Source organism: Callospermophilus lateralis, chromosome 2, assembly GCF_048772815.1.
Source record: "Callospermophilus lateralis isolate mCalLat2 chromosome 2, mCalLat2.hap1, whole genome shotgun sequence".
NCBI lineage: Eukaryota > Metazoa > Chordata > Mammalia > Rodentia > Sciuridae > Callospermophilus > Callospermophilus lateralis.
This window is the reverse complement of record NC_135306.1, coordinates 197,291,140-197,317,964: the sequence shown is the minus strand read 5'-3', so window position 1 is coordinate 197,317,964 and position 26,825 is coordinate 197,291,140. Positions and strand designations below refer to the sequence as shown.

The 26,825-nt window shown below is 46.8% G+C and overlaps 1 protein-coding gene across 1 annotated transcript; it reads right to left on the bottom strand.

The window, feature by feature from the left end:
• Nucleotides 1–21,375: 21,375 nt before the first annotated feature.
• Nucleotides 21,376–26,078, bottom strand: Lrrc55 (leucine rich repeat containing 55). Its single transcript, XM_076844566.2, has 2 exons — nt 25,379–26,078; nt 21,376–21,611 (listed from the first exon to the last, which is right to left on the bottom strand). The coding sequence occupies exons 1-2, from the start codon at nt 26,076–26,078 to the stop codon at nt 21,376–21,378; spliced, it is 936 nt and encodes a 311-aa protein (XP_076700681.1).
• Nucleotides 26,079–26,825: the final 747 nt, after the last annotated feature.

Genomic DNA, 26,825 nt, shown 5'->3' with positions numbered 1-26,825 from the left:
TATTCTGAGCTAGGGAGGTGTTTGTTCTGCTCCTTGGGTATGTGTGTGGCTCAAGCCACTGGGTGTGGGAGTCAGGAGGGCTCTTTCTGTTGACAAAGTGGACCCAGGCAGCCTCCTCACCCCTGTCCTGTCTGCTTTGCTGAAGGACTACAAACACAACCTCAGCAGAAGACTAGAAATAGTAACTGGAAACATAATCACAATAATTTGCAACATTGTAGCAGCTGCCATTTACTGAGAGCAGAATCCCAGGCCCTGGGCTAAGTGCTTCTGTATTGGTCCTTTCAGCAAACCTAGGAGGCCAGGTGCCTCTCTTTTTTCCCACCAAGAAACAGAAGCTGAGTGTTGTGAAAATAGTCATCTGTGGTTGCATAACTAGTAACTAGCCAAACTGAGGATTGATCCAAGCTGTCACCGTAGGCTGTCACCTGAGAGAGAGAGAGAGAGAGAGAGAGAGAGAGAGAGAGAAAGAGAGAGAGAGAGAGAACCCAGAGAATGGAAAGTTTTTTTTTTTTTTTTGACATTTCATTATATAAGGCACTTTTATGCATACGAAATTACCATATTTGTATGATATACCCTGTGAAGTGTGGATTATGATCCCCAATTCTTGGATGGGAAAACGAGGCCCCTGGAAGGTGTGATATACTAGGAATGCTCTTTGGATTTCTCTTGCGTCTAACACAATGTCTCTCAGAGCATTTCTACTTGTTGTTTTTTTCCAGTTTTTGACTCACCTCATCCTTCTGCCTAGACCCATAAATGATGAGGAGCTGACTGACTCCCTCATCTGGAGTGGAAGTTCTTGGATTTGGTTAAGGCCTGAGCAAACATAAGATGGGAGTTATCTCACTAGTCCATCTTAGTTCTAGTGTTTTTCCCAGGAACAGGGAAGATCCTGTGACCTCTCCATTCCCTCTAGGGAAATGTTGACTCTTGGGAAGCCCTCTTCCCCTTGGTTCACTGCAGTTCTCCATTTAAACAGGATGAAAACTGGCTGGTGGCTAGGGAAGCAGAGAGCGGATGGTGCAGGAGAAGAAATATCGGTGTCAAGTAGACCCGTGTTGGCATCCTTGTTCTGCTTTCCTTCTTGCTGTGTGACTTTGGGCATGTCTTTCAACCTCTCTGAGCCTCAGATTGCTTTGCTTCCAATTAAGACTGTTGTGAGGGCTGAATTAGTCAATGGCTATCAATGCCCAGATGCACAAAGGCATTCAGGGGGCAGCTGTTGCATCTGCAATCACAGTGAACCGCCAGTCAAGTAGAGAAGCAGAGGGCGGAAAGGGTAACAACTGTCTTTTTCCAACTGGAGTTGCTCCAGGCTCTCTTTCTCTTCGTGTTGATTTGGGGACAGAGGAAAAGGAAGGTTGGTCTTGGAGAAAGGACAGAGGCCCTTAAATGAGCTCAGGAAAGCCCATCTCCTGACAATAACAGCCCTGGACTCTGCAATAACATCCTGTCAGAAGAGGCAGTGACAGGATATGTGCTGGGGGTGGGAGCGTGTGGCAGCCCTGCGCCTGCCCACCAGCCCTTAGCCCCAAGGAGGCTCAGGAAGCAGCAGCCAGGATCAGAGGGAGATGAAGACTTCCCCTCCATAAGCACCCTGCCCTGATATGGAGCCTGCAATACCAGCTTCTTGGACAGATTGTTAGAGCCCTCTCCCTCGGCTGTCTTCTGGGCCTGTGTTTAGCAGCCGTGGTGGTTCCACTGAGTCCAGGGGCAGGGGAAAAGGAGTGGACCCTACCTGCCAATCAAACCTCCCACAATATTTATTGACACTTCTCTGAGTGCTGATGACAGAGCTTGGTGGTGGAAATACAATGATGACGGAGAAAGTCCATGCTGGCCCCAGGGGACTTGACAGTTGAGTGACTAGAGAGATGATAAGCAGATTCAGAGAGCTGAATGAAAGTCCAGAAGTCCAGGGAGCTTGGGAGGTTGTCTGGGGAGTGGGAGACCACCAGGAAAGATTCGGGGAGGAGGAGGATGGACATTCATCTGAAGGAGCATCAGGAGTTGAGCAAGGGCACAGGGGTCTTCCTGAGTGAGGAAGACAAGTCGGAGTTGCCGGGAGGTGCTGAGCAGGAGACTGTGGCTCTGAGCTCTGGGAGTCTGTGGCTGGAGAAAAAGCCAGGATCAGGGGCTTAAGGACTGCAGCAGGATGAACTTCATCTGCAGGGCAGGGTGAAGCAGGAAAGGGATCTGATTTGTGGTTTGAATCTTGACAGGCCTCCTTCCATCAGCGAATAAGCCGACACAAGGATCTGCTCTGCTCTCCAGCCCAGAGGCTTCTGAGGAGGCTTCTTATTAGGGCCAGAGGCCAGTGAAATGGAGCACAAAGATTTGCATGGGATACAGGAAAGCAGGGCTTGGATGCTGGCTCTGCTGGTCACTCATCTGGTGACCTGGGCACCCTCTAGACCCCATTTCCCAGGTGTAAGTAGAGAAGCTGGAACCAGGTGAATCTAAAAGGCCCTTTCAGATAACGTATTTTATAATTTAAACTTAAGATATTGCTCTATCTGCAAGAAGCTTATGGTCTGGAGTTGAATGACCAAATAACAGCATGTTTTTTTTTTTTTTTTTTTTGTACCAGGGATTGAACTCAGGGGCACTCAACCACTGAGCCACATCCCAGCCCTATTTTATATTTTATTTAGAGACAGGGTCTCACTGAGTTGCTAAATGCCTCACTGTTGCTGAGGCTGGCTTTGAACTCATAATCCTCCTGCCTCAACCTCCTAAGACCCTGGGATTACAGGCGTGTGCCACCATGCCCAGCAAGAACATGTTTAATAAATGCTGGTTGACCTTAGAAAGCACATATTGGGGTTAGGGTATATGCAGAGGAGCCATGACTCTCCATGTCCTTTCTTCCTGCTGCAATGGAAATTGAATTTCTTATCAATCCTGGTACCAAAAAGAATCACTCTCTCCAGTTGGTGGGAAGGAGACATGGGAGGCTATATCAGCTCTCTCCTGGAAAAGTTCAGGGATCTTCCTTTGGAGACCTTCCTTAAAAAGGAGGTGATTAGCCATCCCCAGAGGGTCCTTGGAGGTCCTGGTCCCTAGAGTCATAAATAGGGACCACCTCTCTGAAGGCAGGAAAAACAATGGGGAAAAGATGTCTATTTGAAGTAAGAGACTAGGGTTACATTCCTGGGTCTGCCAGTGAATGACATGCCTGAGACCTTCAGGGTCATGTAATTCTTCCTCTTTGAGACTTGTTTTCTCATCTATGAAATGACAGGGCTTTCCCTTTTCCCAAGTGAGAGTTGCTTTCTAGGCATTTGGTGCTGTTTATGAAAGATGAAGAAGACTATTTCACTTCCGTTGGGCAACTTGCAGCCTATTGGGGGAGAAGGGTGTAGAAACGTACAGTCTTAGAATACAGTGCTAGAGGGATGCCCTGGGTGTAGAGGCACACACAGGCTCTTGGTGCAGCCAGGGAGGTGCAGAAGGCTTCCTGGAAGAGGAGGCTACCTTTGCATTCGAATGATCCATGTAAGTGAGCTGGCAGAAGGTGGGGCAAAGGTATTTTGGACACCTCCAAGGATGAATCTACCTAGTGATCTTGCCTTTCCATAGCATAAACCTGGCCCGCCTCCCAGTTTGATGCTCTGGAGAGGATCCTCTGTGCTGCCTGCAGGCTGGGATGGTAGCCAGCTGCTGAGGTCTCCGGGGCATCCTCTGCTGGAATGAACTTTGAACATAGCCCACAGTTGACTTCAAGTCACAAGCTTGCCTTGGGCAGAATTTTTTCAGCAATCAGCAGGATGTCTCCTCTGGAGCCACAAAGGCTTAGATCAGAGCTATCTTAGCCTTGGTGTCTGCCAGAGTTTGTTGGAAGAGATGCCATCCTTCCCTCAGGGTTTTCCTAAGGGCAGAACATCCAGCTCCATCTGCCCATCTTGGGAATATTTATTGAGTGTAGACTACAGGGTGAGTAGGAGTGAGAGAAAACAACCCCCTGCAAGACAGAATGCATACTTAGAAATGGATGGGAATGCTCTGCAGGAGAGGCGACTCTGTCATGGGAGATTCTGGCCAGGGGATCTGCTAGTCTGGCAAGTTCCCAGGGGAATCCAAAAGCAGGAATGCTGGAGGTGAGACCTAAAGGAAGGGAGGAAATCCACAAACTGAAGAATGGTGTCGGATAGACAGGGAGAAGATCAGCATTCTAGACACAGGAATAGCATAAACAAAGGCTCTGGGGCTGGGGACCCTTGTCTATTAAGGAGGTAAAAGATGTCCAAGATGTACAGAAAAGGAGGGTGATGCGACATGATGTGGAAGGGTTGGTCCAGGTTAGTCCTGAGTTTTAAAGTTGTCACTAAGGGTTTTGTTCTTTACCCCCAAAGCAATGGAAACCCATACCAGAAGGGGGCTAATCTATGTTCTAAAAAGAAATATCACCTTGGGTGTCTCCAGGACAGTGGATGGGAAGGAGGTAGCAGATGTTGCTGGACCAGTTAGGAGGATATTGTCATGGCCCAGATGGGAGATCAAGGTGGATTCCATCAATGGGTGGAAATGCAGATGCTGAGGTGGGCCCAGTTATTTTTTTTGGGGGGGATTTAATTTAGGGGCACTCAACCACCGAGCCACAACCCCAGCCCTAATTTGCATTTTATTTAGAGACAGGGTCTCGCTGAGTTGCTTAGTGCCTCACTTTTGCTGAGGCTGGCTTTGAACTCGTGATCCTCCTGCCTCAGCCTCCCTAGCCGCTGGGATTACAGGTGTGCATCATTGCACATGGTTGGGCTCAGCTTTTAAAGGAGAGGATCTGGTTATAGAGTGTGTGCAGGTGCTGAGGGAGAGGGCATGCCAAAGATGTCTCCTGGTTTCTGAGATGACAGAGTTGTGGAGGTCTTAGAGATTATCTAGATTTTTTTACTCCCTCATCTAACTACTACAGAAAGGAAACTGAGGCTCAGAAATAAGGAGGGGCTTTTCCATGCTGGTAGAGTAGGGCCAGTATCAGAGTCAAACCCTGTGTTCATCTGTTCTTCTATGGTGGGATCCTAGAATTATAGAGTCAGAAAGGCATAACCTAGACACCATCTAGCCCAATTATTTACATTTTATAGATAAGGAAACAGAGGCTCCGAGGGGCGAAGGCTTTAGTGGCCAAAGGCCACCCAGAGAGTTAATTAATTAATCAGTCCAATGGTCTAAGCATATATAAACATGGCTCTGTTGACCCTTAGATAGTGGGACATGTGTTTGTTCAGGAGGGGAGATAACTTGGCTGAGGTCCCTCCAGATGCTTTCCCAGAATCCTTGGGCTGACTGGCTCCTCTCTGGGCTGGCTGCCTGGGGTTAGGGAATCCAGATGTCTGAGGCCACTTAAGCCAGCTGAATTTTCCCACATCATGGGTTCCCAGTGTTTGCTCTCAAAAGATCAGCAGCCACGTGGGAGGGGGCGGGTGGCCATAAAGAAATGCTGAGTGATCCTTTTGGTGAGTTCTCCAGCAGCTGAGTTTATGGAACGGGTTGATTTCCTTTGGCACCCTGCATATCCCCTTTCTAGGTGGGCACAGCCTTGTAGCCAAAGCCAGAACCTGCCGATTGCTACCTCGTGCTTTTAGAAACAATTGTTGCGACAGGGTTTGACAGATGTTATCAAATATTGTTCTGCCTGCAGATGGAAGAGATCACTTGGGAGATGTGTTAGTTTGGAGGCCAACAGACTGGAGTTGTATTTTTTTTTGGTAAGAAAAACAGGCAGAATATTTGGAATTGGGATTGCATTAGGAAATTCCAGGACATATATATATATTTTTTGGCAGCCATTGTCAGGGTGACATGGCTTTGTGCCTGAGGAATCCCTTGGAGACTCAGCTCCCTAGAGCTGGCCCCATGAGCCCTCAGGAATATTCAGGCAAGGGGGAGAAGGACACCAGTTTTGAAAGCTCAAGTGACTGGGAAGACTGGCATGTGGGAAAGCTCAGAGTCTTTGAAATCACAACCCTGGGGATAGGTGCTGGGGTCGGGGAGGAACTGCGTCCTGCTTTACGATTTTCTGTCGTATGACATTGGTGCTCACCTCTCTGGACCTCAGTTTCCTCTTTTGTTAGGTAGGAATGAGGCTCCTGATTTCACAGTGTCACTGTGGGTGTGAAATGAGATAACCGATGGATGAGATAATTGATGAAAAAGCACTTAACATATCATCTAGCAGAGACAAAAAGCTCTCCATAAATTGAAATTGTCGTTCTCTCTCACTCCGGGATCCTGAAATCAACCAAGACTGAGTCAGATTGATTGAGATGGACAGAACTTTTCTCTTCAGCTCTGGCCATTCCTAGGTGTCTCTTGGGCTTCACTGTCATGGCAACGGGTTGATGGAGTGGTGCAGAAGCTGATAGGGGAAGCCAAGCCGCCAGAACACAGCTTGGTCTACCGGCGCCGCATCTAGGGAGGTGACTGCTGATTAATGGATGCCTGATCTCACTGGCCTTGTCTCAGGCCACCCTGGGGGACAGTTCTTGCCCAGGGAGGGATGGAGCCTCACTCCCTGGGACGTGCCAGGACTCTGGTGGTTGGGCACAGTTACAGGTGCCACAGAGTCTTAGAACGGCCTGAGCTGAATATTGGAGCTGAAAGGGACCATGGAGATTAGTTATTCCAGGCCCTTCTCTTTTATGGCTGAAGAAAGAACAAATGGATAATGAATGCCTGCTGTGTGCCCAACACAGTCTGAAGCTCTTTCCCTATGGGTCAATTTCCACAACAACGCTGAGGAATAGGTATAATTATCCCCACCAAGGAGGGGACGACTGGGGACCTGAGACAGGGACTCTTCTGTCCACAGCATGCAGCTAGGGTTTGTATCCAAGATGCCACCATTCTTCTGTTCTTTCCACTGCCTCTCATTTTACTGATTGTTTAACCAGCTGCTATAGTTTGAAAGTGTCCCCCAAAGCCAGGTGTTGGAAATCTAATCTCCAATGCAACGGTGCTGAGAGGTGAGTCCTTTAAGAGGTGATTAGCTCAGGGGGACTCTGTCCTCCCCAGTGGCTGGATGCTCGCTCTCTCGTGTGGGTCTCTTGAGCTTTCACCTTCTGCCGTGAGATCATGCCGTGAGAAAGACCTCACCAGGCGTCAGACCCCGGATCTTGGGCTTCCTGGACTTTTCTTTCTCCAGAAGCATGAGAAAGGAAATCTTGTTCATTATAAATTATCCAGTATTCTGTCACAGCTGCGCAAAAAATAAGACACCAGCTTTCAGGGGCCTGTTTATCTTATCTCCTGCTCTATTTCCAGTGCCTCAAATGGCACAGACTCAGCAGAAAATTGTATCAATGACTTGCTGAGGATGATCTTGATACCATTTTTGAAGTTATGATTTTCAAGATGGCCAGGGAAGTGTGTGCCTACGTGTGTGTGCGCTTCTGTGTGTGTGAGTGTGTGTGTGTGTGTGTGTGTGTGTGCGAGCGCAGATGGGAAAGGCAGACCCAAGACCCCAAGAATGAAGCTCCTCCTTGGTCATCTCAGTGCCCCCTGCAGGCTCTTCCCCCACGCGTACCTCTTGTTCGGTCACCCTGGAGTCCACTCTGAACACTCACTCTTCCTTCTGTTCTGTGTCTTCTCTCTGATTCTCCCTCTACTTAGAATGACCCCAATTCCATTTCACTTGAGGAGCCCATATCCATCTTCGAGTTTCTGATGTCTCCTTTCTTCCCAAAGTTTTCCTTAGGCCCTTAAGGGAATTTTGTCTCTTCTCCCTCTAAATTGCAGTCAGTTCTCATGAATGTCTTTCTTCTGTCCTTGATTGGATTCTGCGGGGTAACCTGTCTCCGTGACAGCTTGATGTATATCCCTATTAGACAACTAGAACAACTAGATGGCCCTCAGCATGTTCTACCCCGGCATCGTCTGGGCTGTCCGGTACATGGGCTCACACAGCAGTTGTCTTGCATATTTGTGGAATTGCATGGAATTCACTTTGTGCAAAGTACTAGTGTGTTGGCATCGAGCTGGACCACTCACAGAGCCGGGCTGGAACTAGGCAGGATGGGCAGCGGGTCTTCCAAGACCTCCGGTCCTCCAGCGTGGGCTGAAAGCAGCTCTCTCCAGGGACCTCTCTGACCTCAGCTGACCTTCACTAGGACTGTTTTCTCATTTTCTTGGATCGGACTGAGAAAAACAGGAAGAATCATTAAGAGACAGAGACTTCAGAGCCAGCAAAATTATTACTGATTCTTTTTACAGACACCACATGCTTTGTTTGAGCATTGTGACAAAGGAGTGGGCTTTTCCTGCTGGCTTCAGGGAGAAGCCTCTACCAACTTCCTGGATTCCTGCCAGGTAGCATGCCCAGCCCCCTTCCCTTATCTTCTGCTCCCTTCCAGAGTTGGAGTCTCCACTGAGTTGGAAGACCCCTCCGTTGTGTCCCAGATCACTCCCTGAGAGATCATCTGATTCCTTTCTTTTCAAAGTGCGGATGCAGGAGGTTTGTTAGCAATGCAACTTCCAGGCTTCCCCAGCAGACTGATTCAGACCCAAACCTTAACAAGATCCCCAGGGAATTGTTATGCATGTTAAAGTTTGAGACTTAGGGCTCTAATCCACTTAAAAAAAAAGAGGTAGCATATGAACCCCAGAGAGGGAAATTGATTTGTAAGCTGGTGGCGAGTTTAATTTGATTTAACAGACATTTGTGGAAAACCAGATGCATGCCCGGTCCTGTGCTAGGCACTCTGGATAAAATTCGAAACTGAGAACTCCATTTCTTTGGTTTTTAGTGATCCTTCATGTACCTAAACATCTCCCTGCCTTACAACAGGGCCTTGGCAAGTGTTTGCTGAAGGTGGAGCGAATGGGTACCTCTCTGGAATTCTGACCTAGGGCTTTTTCCACACCACTGCAGCTGCCTTCTTTAATTACCAGCCTACTTGAGCAACTTGTAGCACTTACAGACAGACCTCGGTTGTGCCAATTCTGAGGCAGCAGAATCCTCAGACTCAGATAGGGTCTCATGCAATTTGGAAATTTGCATATCACAGTGGTCCACAGGGAGAGTCTCTGCTGGAATCAAGAATGATAGATTCCCAGTGGAGTACACATCTTTGATGAAGCATTACAGGATAAACAACAGGCTGGAAGGAGGGTGCCTAGTTTCACCTCACTGAGGGTCTGGTGAGAGTTTCCATCTTGGTGGCTGGTGGCTCTGTTCTGTCCAGCCTGGATTGTCTTCTGTCCTGAGATCTGATCTCTTAAGAGTGTCTATTTCTTCCTCGAAGGGATTGATTATTGATTTGTCATTTCCTTAAAGGAACCTTTACCTTTTTGTCTAAGGGAAGCCTTACTTCTTCATCTAGTCATCAAAACAGTGACCGTGGTATAGTTGCTCTCCTCTCTGTAATTCACAGGCTCGGTCTTGCTTCTGTGCTTTCCTTGGTTGCTGTGTTATTTATGGGAGTTCATTATTTCTGGGAGCTCAATTGCTTCCACTATTGAAGGGTGAGACAGAATTTTAAACCTCTTTGCATGCAAGAAGTCACATACTACTTCCGCGCGTGCCTGCATTGAAAATGACTTTCACTTTGGGGGAAAAAAAAAGCAAGCCTGCTATAAGACATTTCTCTATGACAAATGCTATTGTGCAGAGACTGCTTGAGACTCCTGTGTTTTCCGAGACCAGTATGAGAAATGTTGTGATCTTCTCTTCTTCATTAATTTTTGTTGCCTTTGTCAAACTCTTTTAATAATCTTCACAATATCAGGCACTGGTATTGCCTAACGCAAAAAGAAAATCATGCAGAATTCCAGCAGCAACCTTCTTGGGGAAGTCAGAATCAGGACCTAGGGATTTCACCTGTTCCTTGCATTGGCCAATTGCACTGCATTTAGAATAAGAATATTCCTAATAATAATAAAAAAATAGTAGCTAGTTTTTTGTTGATTTCTTATTATGTGCCAGGTGCTATTCCATGCTCATTAGTGAGGATTATATCATTAAGTTACTGCTACAGTACTGGGAGATAGGTAGCATCCCCAATGATATTGAGATAATGAGCATCATATTTAGCTAGTGGGTGGTAATGTCTGGACTTGAACTTGCATGATGGTACTCCAGAGCATGGATGACTACCCTATTACAGCTTGCTTCTAGAATAGGATGGTCACTCTGCATTTCATCCTGATGTTGCTCACACATGTTTGTCCCCAATAAATCTTTTCCTTGTGGACTAGTGTTTAAACCATGTATTTTTTGGTGAACAAAGAGCCCTACATAGAGGCTTAAAACAATAAATAAATTGACCCTACTATAGCTTAGCTGGACAGTTCTTTTGCTGGTCTTGTTTGGGGTCTTCCATGGGAAGAAGTCAAGGGTGGCTAGGGCTGGAATCTTCATGCTATATCCATTAATATTTCTGGTGCCTGAGGGGATGGCTAGGAAGCTGGTCTCAACTGGCACAGTTGAATGGCTGAGTCTCTTTTCTCTCCAGGTGGACCCTCCAACACTCTTTGTGGATCGAACTTCCTCCACAATGGCTCAGGGCTCTCATGAGCACAGAGCAGAAACTGCCAGGCCTTCTTAAGGACTAGGTCCGGCACTGGCCTACCTTCATTTCTGCCACCATTGTTTGGTCAAATTGAGTCACAGGGCCAGCCACATTCAGTGCGACCATAGACTGCTCAAGAGATATGAATACTAGAGGCAAGATTCAGTTGGTCCCAGGTGTGGAGACAGCTCACCAATGTGGGCTATCTGGTATAGGACAGTGGCTTAGCACACTGGATCTGGAGGACAGAGGAGGATTATAGCCCTGGCTTTGTCGTATTTCAGCTCTGTGATGTTAGGCTTTATGTAAACATCTCTCCACTTCTAGTTTTTTCCTTATAAGAGAGGGATGACCGTAACAGTCACTATCACTCATCAAATATCGCTCTGTGCCAGGCATTGTCCTAAGCACTGTCCACACGGGACCTCACTTCCTCTTCTGGGAGGCCCTGTGAAATACTTCCTGGATCCACTCAAATTTACCATCAGGAAAAGCCTCAGACACATAGATGCCGTCACCTGGCCAAGGTCATCTGGCTAGCAAGTGGCAGTGCTGGGACTTGAAGCCAGGCCATGTGGATTCCTAGTGCATGCCTGTAAGTACGTTCTGTACTTCTCCGTGGTAGCCGTCCCCCAGGGTGGTGGTGAGACATCCATGAGATATTGCAAGCAAAGTGCTTGGAGCAGTGTGTGGGGCAATAGAAGTGCACAGTCATCGCGGTGGTTTTGTATATTCACAGTATTAGCATCACCCTGAGAGGCCCAGCCTGTCATCATCACCTGCCATTCCTCAGCTCAGAGGAGGACAAGCCATTCATTCCCATTTTCTTTAATACGGTTCTATACAATATTCCTACTTCAAACCTACTTGGGCTCATCTTGAATATAATTTATTTCCTGGGTTTGCTTCCTGGGCCACAGCTGAGGGATACTGTACCTTCCTTCTATGACACATGGCTCTGGATTGATGACCTGCCTGCAGCACATCACAGAGGATGTGCTATCTCTGCTGGAAATGCTGCTGATTACTTGCCTCAGATTCCAGTTCCTGGGGCTTCATTGCTCTGTTTAACACCCACTGGGACATCAGGGATGGTACTGCAGACTCTTTAAACCAAGGCTGTATGTTCAGATTTTACTACTCCCGTCTCCGAGTCCTCCGATTTGGCCTGTTTCCTGACATTATGTTTTTTATCTGCTTCCTCCCTCTGCCTTCCAACTTACTCATCAGGGTTTTCTGACTTACTGATTGTTGACTGTCTGTTGGCATTATTTTTTTTTCCATAGAATTAACATACTTTTTTTTTTTTTTTTTTCCCTTTGTGGGTCTGGCTGAGCACAGTTGCAGCTGATATAAAGAAAAGGAGAATGGGGAGTTATTTTTGATTACTTCTTTGTTCTTCTCCCTTGATATCCCATGTTTCAGCAGGTCCCTTGCTCACGCCTTCAGAATATAGCCTCAAGTTCTCCTTATTTATGTCAACACTGGTATCCTTTCAAAACATCTTCCCCCAGAGCTCATGCCTAGGGCTCCCCCCTGGGACCCAAATTTACATTCTTTCCCACCTTTTCAACATTTTCCTTAAAACATCCAGAATGGTCTTTGAGAAATATGATCAGATCATGTCATTCCCTTGCTGAAAACCCTCCCATGGGGTTCGGGTTTCGTTATGAGATCTCCCAATGGCTCATGTGTGAGACAATGCAAGAAAGTTCAGAGGTGAAATGACTGGGTTATAAGAGCCTTATCCTAAGCAGCGCATTAACCTACTGATAAGGATTAGTTGGTAACTGTCATCAGGTACAGTGTGGCTGGACGTATGGGGTATGCCTTTGGGGTATATATTTTGTCCTGAGTCTGCAGAGATCTCTCGCTCTCTCTTTACTTTCTGAATGTCATGTCTGAGCTGCTTTCCTCCACCATATCCCTCTGTCTTGATGTTCTTCCTCTTCCTGGGCCCAGAGTAATGGGACAACTCTGAAACCATAAGCGCCAAATCAAATTCCTCTTCTAACATTGTTCTTGTCTGGTCTTTTGGTCAGAGCAGCAGAAACACTGACTAAAACACGTGGGTTTCTTTTACCCAAAATATAATGTCTGATCAGATCCCACAAAAGACTCCCTTGAATTGGACCTATTCTTTCAACTTCACCCCCAACCCTCTTTCTTCCTTTGCAGCATCTATAAATGTCTGGAATTATGATTTTTTAAAAAATTTTATTGTCTGATATATCCCTACTCCCTACCCTCTTACCCCAATCCTTACATAGAAAGTGGGCTCGAAAGTGCAGAAACATTATCTTGCTCACCACCAGATACCCAATGCTTGGTTATGTGCCTGAATAAGTGAAGGCATTAACTGCTTTTTTATATGTTGTGTTAGCTAGTTTTTGCTTCACTGTGACCAAAATATCTCACAAGAACAACTTAGAGGAAGAAAAGTTTACTTGGAGCTCAAGGTTTCAGAGGTCTCCATCCATAGAAGGCCGACTGCTCTGCTCTTGGCCCAAGGTGAAGCAGTACATCATGGTGGAAGGGCCCAGTGGAAGAAAGCAGGGTCAAGGTCAAGAAGCAGAGAGAGCAGGGAGAGGGGCCACAGGGAAGAAACACCCTTCTGGGGGCATTCCCTCAGTGACCCACCTCCTTCAGCCTTGCCCCACGTCGCTATAGTTGCCACCTAGTCAGTCCATTCAAACTAGGAATGACTCATTAGTTACAGCTCTCACAATCTCATCAATTCAACTCTGAATATTCCTGCACTCACAGGAAATATGGGGGAGGGGTGGACACCTCATATCCAAACTGTAGCATACTAGAATCTAACTCTTGGTTAGCTTATCTTCCTGCATCAACCATTTAAATAGCTTTAGGTTTTAATTTACACATACAGGACCTCTTTTGGATACTGAACCAGCTGTAGAAATAGAATCCTCAGTTTTGTAAAAATCAGTCCCATTATTATGTGCACTCCTGAATAGTTTCATGGGTAAAGCTGAGAGGACACACTTCAGTATTCTTCTTGCAACTCTGTGACATTTTTGATCTATGATCTCTACCATCCATGTCAAGTGGGTTGAGGGTAATGGCCAGCAAAACAATATAACACTATATATATTTTTTCAGGTAGTCTCTTCACCACCATCCTCTTAAGAATACCTCCAATGGCAGATCTCTGCAGTCTTGCTTTCTGGAATCTGAATGTTCTGGGTTAACTCTTCAGCTTGATAGTTTTCCCTCCTCTCTTATCACAATGACCATTTTCAATAAAAGGAATTCATTCCCTTGATGCTAATGCCATTCATGTTGCATAACTGTTTGTTTTTCAAACACTTTTGGTGTTAGCTCAAATGGATCCAATTTAGTTAGTTTTAAAGCAGCTTAAAAGTAGAAATGAAGGAGCTGGGCATGTGGCATATACCTGGAATCCCAGCAACTTGGGAGGCTGAGGCAGGAGGATCACAAGTTTGGGGTGAGCCTCAGCAACTTTGGGAGACTCTATCTCAAAACAAAACAAACAAACAACAAACAAACAAACAAACATGAACTGGGGATATCTCTCAGTGGCAAAGTGCCCCCAAGTTCAATTCCCAGTACCCACACCCCAACAGAAAAGTAGAAATTAAAAGGAAAAGAGAGAAAATAAAAAATTGATATAAAAAATTTGAAAGACTGTTTTTTAGACTCAAATGATAAGAGATAAAATTAAAATAGGCTTTGAACAAGGAGTTTCCCTAAAAATGGTCAGTTAAAGCAAGTTAGCCAAGTGGAAAGAGCCAAAAATAAGACCATGGCCTTGTCTATTGTTTCAGATCATTGCAAGATTGCTGTGGAATCTAGAAGGTTGAAAAGAAAGCAGAGTCAAAGTAGACTTACAGACACTTGTTTTGGAAATAATTTGTTTATGTGTTCTGAGATATGGAACTTAGAGAAAGTAAATAGAACAGAAATTTTTTATGGGTTGTAGAGAAGTAAATTGCTAAGAAACTGTGAAGCTGGGATTCAAAAAACTTTTAAGTATTGTGTCCTAAAGCAAATTTTGGGCTGACTGTAAAAACTGAGTAACCAAACTGGGTAATCCCAACTGGGTAACCTAAGGCCTTTAAAATGTTCTTGTAGCAATTTCAGAATTGCTATGGACTATATGTGGTTCCCCAGTTCCAAATCAGGGTTTTAATTTGCTGCTACTTTGTCCCTGTGTTACCATCTTGTTTTGGGTTGAGTGGGTGGGAGTGTGTGGAGGCAAATAGCTTTTTTTTTTTTTTTTTTTAAATATTTATTTTTTAGTTGTAGTTGGACACAATACCTTTATTTTATTTATTTTTAATAGGTGCCGAGGATCGAACCCAGGGCCTCGCACATGCTAGGTGAGTGCTCTACTCTGAGCCACAACCTCAGCCCAATAGCTTTTCTTTTCAGTTCATAGGTCACTGGCTTGCCAGGAGATCTAATAGAAAGTATTGAATTGGCGATCTTGAGCTTTGACCCTGGAGGTTGTGACCGGGTAGGAAAAATGTGGAAGAAAAGTGAAAAGAGCATTTGTTTACTGCAGACTGTTAAAAACTGGTGGGGTTCATCAGTCTTTTCTTTGCCTCCTAGGTGCGGTGCTAGTCTGTTATTTGAAGTTGAAAGGAATCATGAGACTGAATTGTGGCCAATGAAATATGTCTGGAATTGATGTACAGTGCTTTCAGCTTTGATCCTTCTAAGTCTCCCTTAATATCCTCCACACTGCAGGGAATCCAGGGGACAACTCTGTGGACTCCAGGAACGGCAAAGTCACTAGGATGGAAGGATCCTGGATCCCTGAATGACCATGGGGAATAGAGAGTGATATGAACAGGAAACAAGCCTTTATTGTGTGTTAAATAATCTAGCAAACACATATTTATTCTGTTGAGATTTTTCTTTCATCTACTATCACAATTAGTCTATTTTGACCCAAAGAGTCTTACGTTCAATGAAACATATTTTTGTTATATCTATTACCCTTCAATTTTCTTTCACCAAGTACACTTGACTTTCCTTATCTGAAGATACCACATTCATGGATTCAAGCAACTGTGAATTGGAAATATTAAAAAATAGATTGCGCTTGTACTGGGTGCACATGGACTTTTTCCCTTGTCATTATTCCCCAAACAATACAGTATAATAGCTCTTTAGATAACATGTATATTGCATTAAGTGTTATAAGTAATCTAGAGATGATTTAAAGTATGAAGAAGGATGTGTATGCCTTATGTGTAAATACTGCACCATGTTATCTTAGGGACTTGAGCACTCAGGGATTTTGGCATCAAGCGGGAGTTCTGCAATCAATTCCAATGGATACTGAAGGGAAACTGTAGTTGTAGAAGAACTTTGTGGCAAGAAGTTTATTTCTACTTGAGTCTGGAACTTAAAAAAATGTCCTGTGTTGTTCTTATCTCCTGAAGTCCATCACAACCAGTATTACTGACTCTCCAACCCCAGAACTCCTACTTACTAGTTATGTGACCTCTGTGCATATTAACCTGTCTGCACTTCACTTGTTTTGTCTGTACCCTGGTTACAACAATAGCACTTTTTTTTGAGAGAGAATTAAGTGAATTACTCCATGCTTAGTGTTTACCATGGCAGTTGGCAAACAGTAAGTGCTCAATGAATGTTATCATCCTCAACATCATCATCAGGTGCTAGGTATATGCTTGACATTGGAGGAGACAGTGAATGAGCTATCCAAGGTCTAGTTTGCTGTGAGATGTCTGCTTATTTCAGGACTCTTATTTATTTTTTTTTTTTTGATTTTGAACTTTTCAGTATAGTCTATATTAAACATTTATCTTTAAGGGAAGGGCTTTGCCTCCCTCTCAACCTATTCTAGAAAATGCTGATTATAGTTGGGGATTTTCTCTGTTTACTTGAGTGTTCTGAGTTAGCATCTGTGTCCTCTTTAGTGGCTTTTCTCTGTGACTGCAGTATTCCTTGGTACCTGTGGCAATTGGAGTGGGAGGAATAGAGTGACATTGACATCTCTCTTGGAGGAGGGAACCTCTTCCTGCCCCTGGCCACCTCCTGCTTGGAGTGACTTCCTGTTGAGAGTCGTTTCTAGAGTGCTGGGGTAAACATGGCTGCCACTGTACTTGCTGAAGTATACTTGCCTCCTTTATTCTGTCCCTGTTCCCAAGGACACTGCTAAACCATCTCGTTTCTGATGGTGTGTGGGCAACATTTGCAAGGCTCAGGAGATTTAGAATCCTTTCCATTCATTATTAGTTTATGAGGATAGAGACTTAATTCACACCAATGATGGGCTTGTCCATCCCCCACACCAGGCATTTAGATGCCTGGTTGACCTGTACACCTGAGTTAGTGTCCTTTTGCCCAGGCTGATGGCATGGGCCATTTTCCTGGCACACACTCCTCAATGGTGCTAATTAGGCTGGCACACCCACTTGCCTTGGCGTGTTTTATAGATGACCCAAACTGCAAACACCAACATGTATAAAACATATGCTCTCTTCTTTGTGTAATTTCAGATACCAAAATATGCCTACACACAGGGGTAACGTGCATACAGACACATGCATATTCTTTTTTTGCCTGGTAGAAATATGCTTCTGTAATGTTTCTTTTACTCCCACACAGGCCCCTTCGTGGTTGGCACATCTCCTAATTATTCTCATCTACTCCCTCCCCATAGACCTTTTGGGTGTATATTTTGGCACTCATTCTTTGGGTTCCACCTAGTTCCTATCTGTCTCTCTTGCTGCCTCCCTCCCTCTCCCTCCTCTTCACAACTTTTTAGACAATTTGTTAAACTATACACTCTTTATTATTAATGTACATTTATGAAAAATTCTTCACAGTTACAAAAGTGCATGGTTATAAAATCATCTCCATACAAAGGTTGGTATCTTCCCTGGAACCCGTACCCTCCCGATCCCTCCCACCTCCAGATATCAGCACTTAGGAAAACCGGGAGCTCTGTGGTTCCCACTCTCCGACCAGTGCTGTGGCAAATGTGATGGTGATTTACAAAAGGACCTTGCGACTTGCCTCATTTACTTCCCTTTCACCTCTTTCTGGGGTGGGAAGAGCAGACAAGTTTCCCTAGCTTTGGGAAGATGTCCTTTCAAGGAATGAACAATGGCGGCTCCTGCTCTTCTACCACTGGAATGTCAGGAATGATGCCTACAGAGAACATGGGGGCTGTCGGTCTGATGGTTGAGGAGAAATGCCTGTCTCCGTCTGTTTAAATTGTATGTACTTAGCTCCTTGAAAGAGGTCCTGAAACTCTAGAGCATCTCTGGGGATCGATTTTGGTAAGCTTCCTTGGGAACTCTGGCAAGAATGGAAAAGGAGGTGAGAGTTAGTTTGAGGGTAATTGGAGGTGACAGAGTTAGAGTGGCATGGTACGGATGTGGGACCTTTACAGAGGAACAATTTTCTTGGCCAAACCTTGACCATCATAATTGGTTCATTAAGCTTTGATGTCCTCAGGCCCAGCATGACCCTTCATGTAGGTCTGTGACAAGGACAAGCCTCTGCGGGATAGAAGAGACAGAGGGAAGCGGGGACAGAGGAGTTAGGTTCTAAGGATACCTCTACCAGAGTTTTCTAGTATGTTTTTGGAGCAGCCAGACCCACTTCAAAGTTGGTTGGCTCTCCTCTTTGCATACTGAACAATGTAGCAGCCAGATGGGTGGGCAAGCTGTGTCAGAGAGTTAAACCCCAATTCCAGAAGGACCACAAGCATATGTAGGACTGTATAGAAAGACATACAGACACAGATCTTCTACCTGTCAGCCAGAGTGGAACAGATCGCATCAAACCTTATGGGGACACAATAACGTTTGAGGTCATCAGGGGTGTGGGAATAATTCCAACCAGAACTTGTAGATTATCTCTGCAAGTTTAGTTCTGACAGCTAGAACGAGATGATGGTGGTGGTGGGTGAATTCCTTGCGAGTAGGGAGGTTGATTATTTTCCTCATCGCACTTTAGTTTGCTGGGGACCTCCCAGCAGATGGAGTAGCATGTAGGCAGCTCAGAAATCTTTGCCACTAATGGAGATCAAATTGTCCCATTAGAAAGGACATTTTTTTCTCAAGGGACATTTGTTGTCTTGCGAAAGACACCATTAGTACTATACAAAAAAAGAGAAAAAAGTACATATCTTAAAATATATTAACTATATTTCAGCAAACCACAGTCCCCAGGAGATTATTATAGATGACTACGGTGTTCCTCTATGAGAAGCTTAACTATTTTGTCATGACCATTACTTCTAAAAGTTCTTCTCCAAATACTTTTCAGCTGTTCTTGACCGGGGAACAACTTAAGTCCACCATCCTTGGCCATAGTGGAAGGAGAGAACAGGACGCAGTTTTGCTTCAGATGTCAGAGGGGCAGGACTCCCTCAGATGGTATAAGTGAGACCCAGATGACACAGGTTCAAGTTCATAGGGACTATTTTGATTTGACTAGCTCAGGGCAGATGCATGGTGGGAGACTTCTTGGAAGATGATATGTTCTCCTTAATCCATTTCAGGGCTACCAGGAGTTTGGGATGATGAAAACCTGCTGGGACTAGGGGCAAGGTAGAAAGCTCCTGTGTTCATTTTCACCCTGGCCAGCTGTGCCCACATGTTGGATTGTGCTTTAAATTTTCCCCATTCTGCAAAGGTTCCCACCTATAGTTTTTGCGGCTCTCTTGGTACCTCCTGATATACAATACACCAGGATTTCATTAGGAGTGGATAGTCCAGCTTGTTTTCCTGCTTTCCAAAGACTGTACTTTTTACATGACAGATCTAATGTTTTATTGGCACTTTGTAAAGCAGGTATCTCCTGTTCAAGTGTTACCTGTGCTACCTGTATATATAAAAGGCTGCGATGTGCTTCACTGTGAGCATATCTTGATCTGTGCACAGGGTTCTCCTCCCTTTATTTGACTTGATTTACTAGTGATGGAGACCACGAAGCCCACAAATACTAGCACGTTCATGACTGCTGAACCCCAGGGCCTCACCTTCCAGACCTCCAAGGTGTTCTCTTTCCCGAGTACCTGGGAAAGCACTGGAAAGAGAACCATATTGGAGTTGAGTCCAACCTTGCCATTTAGGCAAGTCCTACCCATCTTGAGCTTCTGTTTTCCAATCTGTGATATGGGATTATTGGTGTTTGGTTTGCTTCCTGCACAGGGTTGTGAAAAGTCAAGGAGAAAGATGCAAAAGCGCTTCCTGAACTATCCAGTGCTGAACTATCCGGGGGAGATCATGCTGAAGCCGATGAAACTGGTGATTGGATGGAGATGGCGACAATGACGACGTGAGTTGTGCTTTGCACAGTCACTTGATTTTTTGATTGACTGATTAGATCTAGTTTCCCTGAACGGGGTTGGCTATCATCTTTCTTCTAAGGCTTATCCGATAACCGACGGTAAGTGACTCAGCAATCGACAAGGGATTCATCAGAAGAATGGAAATAATGACACCCACCAGGCAGTGCTGCTATTGAGAACTGAAATAAATGAGTCAATAGATATAAAAGTTCCCGGAGGATTGCCTGGCCCTTTTTAGCCATGTTGTCAGCACAGCTTGAGTTCGAATTCATGTAGCTTTAGAGAGAATTGTGCTATTCCCCAACTTGGATGGGGCAGCAACAGGAGCACAGACTTTATTTTGATCATGAAGTAGCACACGACTTTAACCTCTCTGAGCGTGCATTTCCTCATCTGTAAAATGGGAACAAGGATGTTCTCCTCAAAAGACCATTGCATGTGCTAAAGGGAGCTGTTTGTGGAGAGACCACATCACAGTGCCTAACACTGGCGAGGGCTCAGTAACTAATAGCTTTCCTACCCTAATGCTTCAATGGACGAGTTGCTTAGAAGAAAATACAAACCCTCCTGTGGTCACGACTGTGGTGCCTTTGTCCTCCTTCAGCCCTGGGGACTGTCATGCTATGGGTCTGTAGTTCACTGTGAAATTTCCTGGTGGGATCCCTTGGTGTGAGCACCACGGCAAGAACAGTCACAGAATTGGGGTCTCAGGGTGACGGGATTCTTGCTGCCCAGTTCTAGGGCATCCTGCCTTCCTCTTCTGAAACCAAGACTGAGTGAGAGGCAGAAGACAGGTGTAGGAGGACAGACACTGGGGGTGTCCATCCTCAGCCTATTGCCCAGGCCTCACTAGCGGGCTATAGTTGGTGGCATAATGTTGGGGGCAGTCCCTGGGAAGTGGTCTCACCCGGTAGCTGCTGGTAGGAGCAGGCCAAGGGGCTGGCATGAGGCATTCTTGCTCCCCAGGGGCAATGGTTGGCAGCAGTGAGAGCAGACAGATTGGGTGTCAGAGGGAAAGTTTGGGTCCTGTGCCACACCCCTGTATACGCTAACACCACAAGGAATAGTCCACTGCTCTCAGCATTCCACAAGTATCCTGACCTCTGTCATCTGCTTATGTCCACCCTTCTTGGTCTACTTGACACAGTGGATATTTTTTTGATGACCCATCTCACAAATCGGTCCACTCTTGCAATTCTTCCTGGGCTCGGTTGACTTGTCCTCTGGACTTCCATAACTATGTGCACAGAGGACTGTTGTATTGTCATAAAGGGATAGTTTCTGAATTTCTCACCTCTGCTAAAAGCTCATGCCTCAAGGGCAGGGACTGGGTTGGAGTCATCTTACATTCCCACTTCCTAGTACAGTGCCTGGCCCAAAGTGGACAGACATGCTCACATGAAGTTTCCCAGAACTTGTCTGAACCATGGCTGAGGTGGACAGGGCACAAGGGAACCAGAGTGGGCAGCTGGGGAGGGTGACCAGTGGTCAGCAGCAGTGGCAGTCGGCAGCATGGAGGGATGACAGGCACCTACGTCAAATCTCTTCCTCTTCGCTGGCCTTGCTCCAACGGTGGCAGCAGTTGGCTGTGATGCCCAGGAGGAAGTTGGTGGCCACGGAAGCGATGGAGACCACGAAGCCCACAAATGCGATGAAGAGGTAATCGTCCAGGGTCAGAGTCAGGTGGCAAGCCTTGAAGCTCTCCTCGGTGAGTGAGAACAGGGGGGCACCCTCCACTTCAGGGGGGCCCCGACACTCAGCCAGCTGAGAATCTGCAACACAGAACCGAGGGAGGGTGAGGCTCCTGCGGGAGGGAGAATGGATTACAGAGACCCCACCCCTCTCAGGACAAAGGAAGCCATTGCATTTCTTCCATATGCCAAATAAAAATCTGCGTATCTTCTTTGGTCTCCGTCACAATCCTCAAGACATTTTCATACCTATTTGTATTGATGTGAAAGACCACTGCTTGGGGAGTTTAGTAATTTGTCAAAAGTGCTGTAGGTGCTCTTGATGCAGAGCTGGGCTTTTGTGGGGTAGCTGGTCTCTTACAGCAGCCTCCGCTCATCTCTGTCTCTACACACTCAGAGGAGTGATGCTTTCAAACCTGAACTTGGTCATGTCACTCTCTGCCTAAACCTTCCTTCTCCTGGCTTCCCAGCTTCGCACAGAGCTTCTATTCTGCTTCTTATTCACTCTGCTCGGGCTGCATGTGCCTCTGGTTGTTATTCCACAACCCCAAGCATGTCCCCTTAACTTTGTATTTGTCTCTGTAAGGGACTTTTCTCCAGGGGCTTGACTCAGCTCAGTCCCTCGCTTCCTCTGGGACTCTGCTTGATACCACCTTAGTGGTGTGGCCTTAGGGTTCTGTATAAACAGCAACTCTATATTCCCCTAGACTCTCTGTCACACCTCTTGATTTTTTTCCCAGGGTATTTTTCACTGTCTGACAGCTTGCTTATTGCCTTTCCCTCCTCCTTGAATATAAGCCCCTCCTGTAGTGTCCTCAGCTTCTGAATAGTGTCCCCACCATAGGAAGTGCTCAATAAATCTTTGTGAAATGACGGCAGGGCTCAGTCCAATTGCAAGGCCTTGGGTCCTTCTACTAATCCCTGTGGCTTTTCCAGATACACAGAATACATGGTTAGGAGTACAGGCTCTGGAGATGTCAGCCTGGCTTCAAATCCCCTCTTCACCTCTCATCAGTTGTGTGATGGTGGTAAGTTACTTAACCCCTCTGTATCCTGGTTTCAATTGTCAAGAGAGGATATTAAAGGTATCTACCTCCTGGGGTTGTAAGTGAGGATTCAGTGAATTAGCATAGACAAACGGTACATTCCTTGTACACAGTGAGCTCTATGAAAGTGCGAGCTTTTTAAATGATTGAAGGTTGGTGTCTCTTATGGGTCCTGGGGGTCATATTCTGCACTCAGAAGCGGCTGCTCCTTCTGTGGGATTGCTGTTCTCTCCAGCCTTGAAGGTCCTGCCTCCTCCTTCCAGGGTCACTTTTATAAACGCATGATGATTGTCAATAGTCTTATCTCACTCTGCCTTGGAAGTAAGAGTGGCAGGCAGGGTCTGTGGTGCTGTGCAGTGCTCAGCCCCAGCTTCAGAGCAGCTGGTCATGCTTTTGTTCAGGGGATAAAGATTAGCTGATTTCTTACCTTGGGCAAGTTTTTCCCCCTTTTCTGGCTTTCACGTCTATAAGAGGCATGAAATTTCCTCGATTTTTTCTAAGAGAGTCAATGTGAAAAAGTTTTTTTTTTTTTAAATTATAGGGTGTTTAAATTATAGGGTGTATAAATGTTTTGGATTCATCCTGCAGTTTTTGAGGGCAGAGAACAAAATGATGGACTCAGATTGATCCTTCTGACAAATGGATGTGCACCATTGTCCTTAGGAATGGGAGATGAGGTCTGGGTGGAGAAGGAAAGCTTCCCCATGCCCCAGATTGAGTCATTCCTGTAGACTGTTTGCATGGGACTCCAGATGTTGCCCAGGTCAGGATTGGGTCTGGAGTTGATCTGCAAGAAGCTCTTTCCTGGAAACTGGAAGATGCTGAACCCCAAGTCTATTGGGTCCATGATGGTATAGTAATACCGAGACAAGAAGAACTGGGGGAGGAAGACCAGCTGGAGAAGACTCCCAGGGTAACCAGTAAACTACTCAGGATGCAGGTCAGGGGGGCTGGGGGCTGACAGAGCTCTTTATTAAGTCGAGGGACCAATCTTGAAGTCAGGTTGTATCCCAATAACTCCCCTACATCTTATGTTTAAATTTTTCCAAACAAAAAAAAACATGAATAATAGTGAAAATCCCATAAAGAAAAAAGGGAGAAAGTAATAGAAAAAGACTTAAAGGGAGATATCACGGGTTCTACCTGTCCTGGCAAGGTTTTGCTCCCAGGAGGAAACCTGGCGGGAGTGGCATGCTGTATGTGTGTTCTATGGAGGATCACGAGGTCTGGGTTTCAAGCCGTGGCCTGTTTATTTTCTCACTGTGGATCTGTGTCACTGTCCCTTTATGGAGCGTAGGTCCCTCACCTGTACCACTGTGTGGGGCGGCACGGAGGAGATCTTGGAGCTCTCTCCTGCTTGTTGGGAGTTTGGACTTCTTTAGGGCAACAGGGGCTTCAGAGATCCCAGTAAAAGAGGAGTTCCCAGCCCGGTGGAAGCTGAGCACCCCAAGGGCCCCTTCTGTCGTTAGTTTGCAGGAGAGAGAGGTGAGGCAGAGGTTGAGCTGACGGGGAGATGTCTCCAGGCAGCTGCCCCTCCTGCCCCCATCAGCACCCGCTCTCAGTCCCAGCTATTTCCATCTGGGAGAACTTCCGCCCACAGCTCTGTGGAAACACTGGAATCGTGACCTGCACCCCCGCCCCCATATTATTTTGGTCTTAGGCTCTTGAGGAGTCCTCCTCTTCCTCCTACCTCATTTAGCTTCACTTCCCCCAAATATGCAGAGCCCAGATTCTGGGAAGGATCCTGGGATGGGGCCCCCAGTGAGTCTTGTCATCCTGCTGCTGGACACCTGGGCTTAGGCTCAGGGCTGTCACACAGGAGAGCTGGAGGCTGAGACCACTGTTGAACTTTTCCTGCCTCTGGGCCAGGCTTGGACACCACTGGGTGACACCAGGACCCATCAAACCTGCATGCCTGGGCTCCTTCCAGGCTCCAATCCACTCTCCAGTTGGGACTGATGGGTTAAATTGCCACATCTCAGCTTCTTCTCCCAGGCCTCATGCCCAAATCTCCACGAAGGACCCTTGACCAGTCCAGAACTTGGGCTCTGTTAGTCCAGAATCTGACTCTTGGGATCTGGCCAGAGGACAGCTAGACTTTCAGTGTCAGAATCCTGATTTCAACACTTAGGAACTGTGTAACTTTGAGCAAGCAAATGAACCTCTCTGTGCCTTGGTTTCCTCCTTTCCTCACTAGGGCTCATGGGAAGATAGGAGAAGCTCAAATATGTAACACATTTGAATAGGGACTGGCAGATAGTAAGTATTCAAATAAATAGTGTTGGCCATTGCTGTTTCTTAGGATTTTCCCAGCACTCCCAACTTAAAAAGCAGCCGGGTTGAGTAGAATGAGGCTTAGAAGTTGGGGAAAACTAAGTTTTATCTAGGGCCCTGCCACTTTCTAAATGAGCCACTCTGGGCAAGCCTCTTCATTGTTCTAAATCAGTTTCTTCACCTGTAAAATGGGGATCATAAAAAAGGGGTTGGAAGAGATGCTATAGGCCAAATTCTTAAATCATGGTGAAAACCTCTTAAATGTCATTTGCAGTCAGTTATGCCCGCTTGTTTACTCTCTGTCTGCCTCATTAAGTAGTAGCTGCCACAGAGGCAAGGGGCCTTCTATTTCATGAGGGGATGGGTCCCCAGCACTTCTCATGCTCTCCAAGAATTCAACAAAAAACTTGTTGACAGAAAGAGCACGTGCCCAAGAGGCAAGCAGGGACAGAGCACACACAAGACACTCGGGAGCTCCAAGTCTCCCCTCCCCACCCCACGGTGGCCCTGTCTGGCCAAGTCCCTTACCGGCCGTACAGCGCTGGATCCGGTTCCGCAGCCACTTCAGCAAGGGCTCCATGGTGCAGCCACACACCCAGGGGTTGCCCCCAATCTGTAGGGTCACCAGCCCCGGCAGGCCCTCGAGAGCCTCGAGGCTGAGGAAGGCCAGGCCCCCGTAGCTGAGGTCCAGGTCTCGGAGCTGCACCAGGCCCTGGAAGGCCTGGGGGTGGACTCTGCGCAGCCATGGGTTGTGGCTCAGGTCGATGTGCACCAGCCCGTGGGCCTCCCGGAACATGTCAGCGGGCACATGGCTGAGGTTGTTGTAGCTCAGATCTAGGTGTGCCAAGCGCTTGGCATGGAGGAAGAGGCCCGGGGGCAGCTCCATCAGAGAGTTGTTACGCAAATCCAGCACCCGGAGCTCCATGTAGCATGTGAGATAGCCAGGCGGCACGGCCGAGATCCGGTTGTGGGCCAGGCTCAGGTTGCGCGTGTCCATCGGCAGATCTGGGGGCACAGAGAATAGCCGCTGGCTGCTGCAGTCCACAACCTGGTTATGGCACGTGCAAAGGACCGGGCAGCTGGATCCCGCATCTGAGTGCATCACCCCAGTTGCCAAAAGGAGGGAGACCAGCAGCATGGCTGGTTGGGAAGGTCCAGGCCAAGGAAGCTGGGCCCAGGTGTCACCCATCTTGGGTAGCTGGCAGCGGCAGTGCTGAAGGGAGCCCATCAGGCTTGTGTCCGTGGATCCCACAGTCAGTGTGCAGGACGGCAGCTACATCAGAGGCCTGGGTCGTGAGAGTGGGGCGTCTGAGCATATGGTATCATGGCCCAAAGGTCTTCTGGGGACCTCTAAGCACCAAAGGACTTCCCAAGAGCCACAGGAAGTCCCCTTTGGAGCCTAGGGGGCAAGAAACCCAGCCAAGGTCCCCCAGGGTCTGAAAAGATGATCAAAACTGGAGAAAGAAAGGAGACCAGGATGGAGCTGGAGCTGCTGTCAGCAGGTACTGGGAGGGTCCCTGCAGGTCTTTTGTGCCCCTCTCACCCATGTCTGTGGGGTGCTTCCTCTTGGTGCTATGTCTGAGAGGCGGGAGGGAGGGCGAGGAGAGATGAAAGGTGCCCTTTAAAGGTCCTGGCACTTCTTCTAAGGAAACCCCAGCCCTGTCTGGGTCTGAGACTGATTAGGAAGTCAGAGCTGCACCTGGGCCTCCAGCATTTGATGTCTCAGAGGTCATTTCTTCTGTGGTCCAGCAGGGTGGAGTTCAAGGAGGTCCTGGGGTAGGAGTTTCGGGAAGGGAGCCCGGGAGGAAGCAGGATTCCATGGGCCTTCTGAAAGTTTGAATCTTTAGCCTCAGTGGCTGCTGGAATCCCCAGGGATGCTCTTTGTTCCTCATGGTGAGGAGGATCCCAAATGACACCCATTGCCCAGGTCACCAGAGCTGGAAAGAGCCATGGGTCCTAGAGGTACAAGACTAGG